At 35.2% G+C, this 2,758-nt stretch overlaps 1 protein-coding gene across 1 annotated transcript in view; it reads left to right on the top strand.

Annotated features, from left to right (window-relative positions):
* The window catches only part of hsp90b1 (heat shock protein 90kDa beta family member 1), a 9,520-nt gene extending 8,219 nt beyond the window's left edge, over nucleotides 1-1,301 (top strand). The window contains exons 15-18 of the mRNA XM_015376725.1: nucleotides 413-491; nucleotides 609-764; nucleotides 845-943; nucleotides 1,042-1,301. Coding sequence (XP_015232211.1) covers nucleotides 413-491; nucleotides 609-764; nucleotides 845-943; nucleotides 1,042-1,065 — 358 coding nt within the window. The 3' untranslated portion in view covers nucleotides 1,066-1,301. The remainder of the gene's footprint in view (nucleotides 1-412; nucleotides 492-608; nucleotides 765-844; nucleotides 944-1,041) is intronic.
* The last annotated feature ends 1,457 nt before the right edge of the window (nucleotides 1,302-2,758 follow it).

The raw sequence follows: 2,758 nt of genomic DNA, 5'->3' as shown, positions 1-2,758 counted from the left end.
CCTCAGGCATGTAAAAAGTCGCCTAATTCCGTAATTTTCCACCAATGTGTCACTGGCCACCTCAAACAACTCACATCTTTGTCAGTGAAGCTGAGTGCTCCCACATCTCTACCTTCATGGTGCCCATCTACATTAAGATCCAAAATTCTGAGATTAGAGTCGGAATTCTGACTTTTTTCCCCATACTAAACTGAAATAAAATTTAAAAATCAGGTAACTTTTTCTTTTTTCAGTGGCCCTAATGCTCTTCCGTACAAATGTTTGCATAAACCAATGTATGATTCTATTTAAGCTTTTAATAAGGCGATCCTTTCTGTAGTTGAATTGATTCATATGCAGCTGCTGCACTTTTTTTTTTGTTTTGTTTTTTGTTGTTGTTCTTTTGGCTCACTTTTCTTCTCATGTCCTTCAGTTATTATGCCAGCCAGAAGAAAACCCTGGAAATCAATCCCAAACATCCCCTCGTTAAGCAGATGCTCAGCAGAGTCAATGTAAGATTCTACATCATTTTAATAATTTATTGCTGAACCTTTTTGCACGTCATTTAGATATGTAGATGGAAATAAAACTGCATATTTGATTCAGTTTCTCTTTCACCGTTTTTGCAGGCTGATGCTGAGGACCAGACGGCATCAGATCTTGCAGTGGTTCTGTTTGAAACGGCTACACTGCGCTCAGGATACCAGCTGGCTGACACTAAAGCCTATGGAGACAGAATAGAGCGCATGCTCCGACTCAGCATGAATGTTCCCCTGGACGAACAGGCAAGTTCATGCTAGTTTATTTTTTATTAGCATTATTCTAAAAGCCTTACTGTACTTATTAAAACTATTGTTATTGATAGGTTGAAGAGGAACCTGAGGAAGAGCCAGAGGAACCAGCAGATGAAGGATCTGAAGATAAAGAAGAGGAAGAAATTGTAGATGATGATGAAGATGAAACGGTGAGACGTCTTTGCATGTGTTTATATCCAGAATACGCCTTAAAGTAAACTGAGCAGTATTTAACTTACATTTTTATTTATTTTTTTTGTCCTGGCAGGGACAGTCGAAGGATGAACTGTGAAGCACTGAACAGGAGGGAGTGTGACAATGGAACTGGGAATCGGACTGTTTCTTGTTCCAGTGCCACTGTGGTGGTTATCCTGGGGGAGGGGGAGGGGGTCCTGGGGAATGGGTTTTTTATCAAGACCATTGTTTGTTTTTTGGTGTTTTTGTTTTCTTTTTTTTACATTCCTCATGACTGTAAATTTGTTAATATTTAACTGAGCTGTTTATGGAAAGATACAATTCCGTCTTATTGATCAAATAAATGTTGCCACAAAAAAAAAATCCAGCGTTGTCTGTGTATGGAAAACATTTTATTAAAGCAGAAGTGAAACCATTTTGCAGGTGGCGCAGTACTGCCTAACCATTACTTTGCATAAATGGTTTCTGGCATTTGCATAAACATACTTCCAATCAATGTCTTTTTTTGGTTTAAAGCAAACTGTATTCTTGAGCAAAGGTTCTGTTGAACTTGGGAGAAAACATTTAGATTAGATGAGCTTTATTGATCTCACAGCGGAGAAATTCACTGGTCACATATTGGCATAGATGTCAAAGAAGGTGCAAACAAGGAGGAAAAGGTGCATTAAGAATAAACGATATATATATACAGTATATCAAGATAAATAAGGATTAAGGTGCAAGTGTACACGTATTGCACACAATGAAAATAAAAATGAGAAATAAAAATATGTACTATCCGGATGGCTTATATAGGTAGTGGTATGACTATTCACATATATTGCACAGAATATTGCACAGTCAATAAATAAAACTATAATATAGCTGCACAGTGGTTTTTACAGGAGTTATTGTGGTTATAGTGCATTATTATAGAGATTTGCCACGGCTGATATGGATAGATTCCTGAAAATATCCATGTTTTTAAATGAAACAAAAGTAGTAATATTTGAAGAATCATGGCATGGGGGAGGATGTTTAGAAGAGTGTTTAAATGGAATGGACATACATGCATGTTAAAGTCCTTTATATTTAAAAAGGCCCACATTATTCTAATACCAGTAAGGGAAGTTGATCAAATTTGTGATAAACATATCTATTGAAGCAACCAATATACGGTAATTTAGTAAACGTAGTGATGAGTTTCCTACATAATGACTTATAACATTTCACATGTTTTAAAGACAATTGACTTTGCAGTGATTTCAGGACTTTTTCCTTTTTTTTAAAGCCCCTTTAACCCTATAATGCCAAATGTATCATATTTGATACATACAGTTTCTGAAATTTTGCGTCTGACACTTTTTGCATAATTTAATGGTAAAAACTTTGCTCAAAATCCTATTGTTCACAATCAGATATACCTGATAACAAAGGGCAGAAGACTACACAAAAAAATAATCTTGACTTATCGCATAGTAATAAATTATTAGTATCAAAAATGTATTTCTGTTTTTTCTTTTTACATATTTCGTTAAAAGCCCAAATAAGGACTTCGAACCAAAAAAAAGTAATTTTCTGTTTTGTTTTATTCTTGGATCGGGCTTTAAAGGGTTAAACAAAGGAAAACTCTTAACTGTCCTGCAGGTGGCGCTATTGCATAGGTTGAATTATGTCAGAAACCAGTAGGCTAATTCCTGTAGTAACAGGGAAATACTGTTACTACAGTTTTATGCTGCTTGAGTGATATTTTAATATAGAATCAAAGCTTATATATTGAAATACTCAATTTTTTTTTAACATGACAACTT

Source organism: Cyprinodon variegatus, unplaced genomic scaffold, assembly GCF_000732505.1.
Source record: "Cyprinodon variegatus isolate N-32 unplaced genomic scaffold, C_variegatus-1.0 Scaffold140, whole genome shotgun sequence".
NCBI lineage: Eukaryota > Metazoa > Chordata > Actinopteri > Cyprinodontiformes > Cyprinodontidae > Cyprinodon > Cyprinodon variegatus.
Note: the sequence above shows the minus strand (reverse complement) of the source record. Positions and strands in the feature narration are given on the sequence as shown.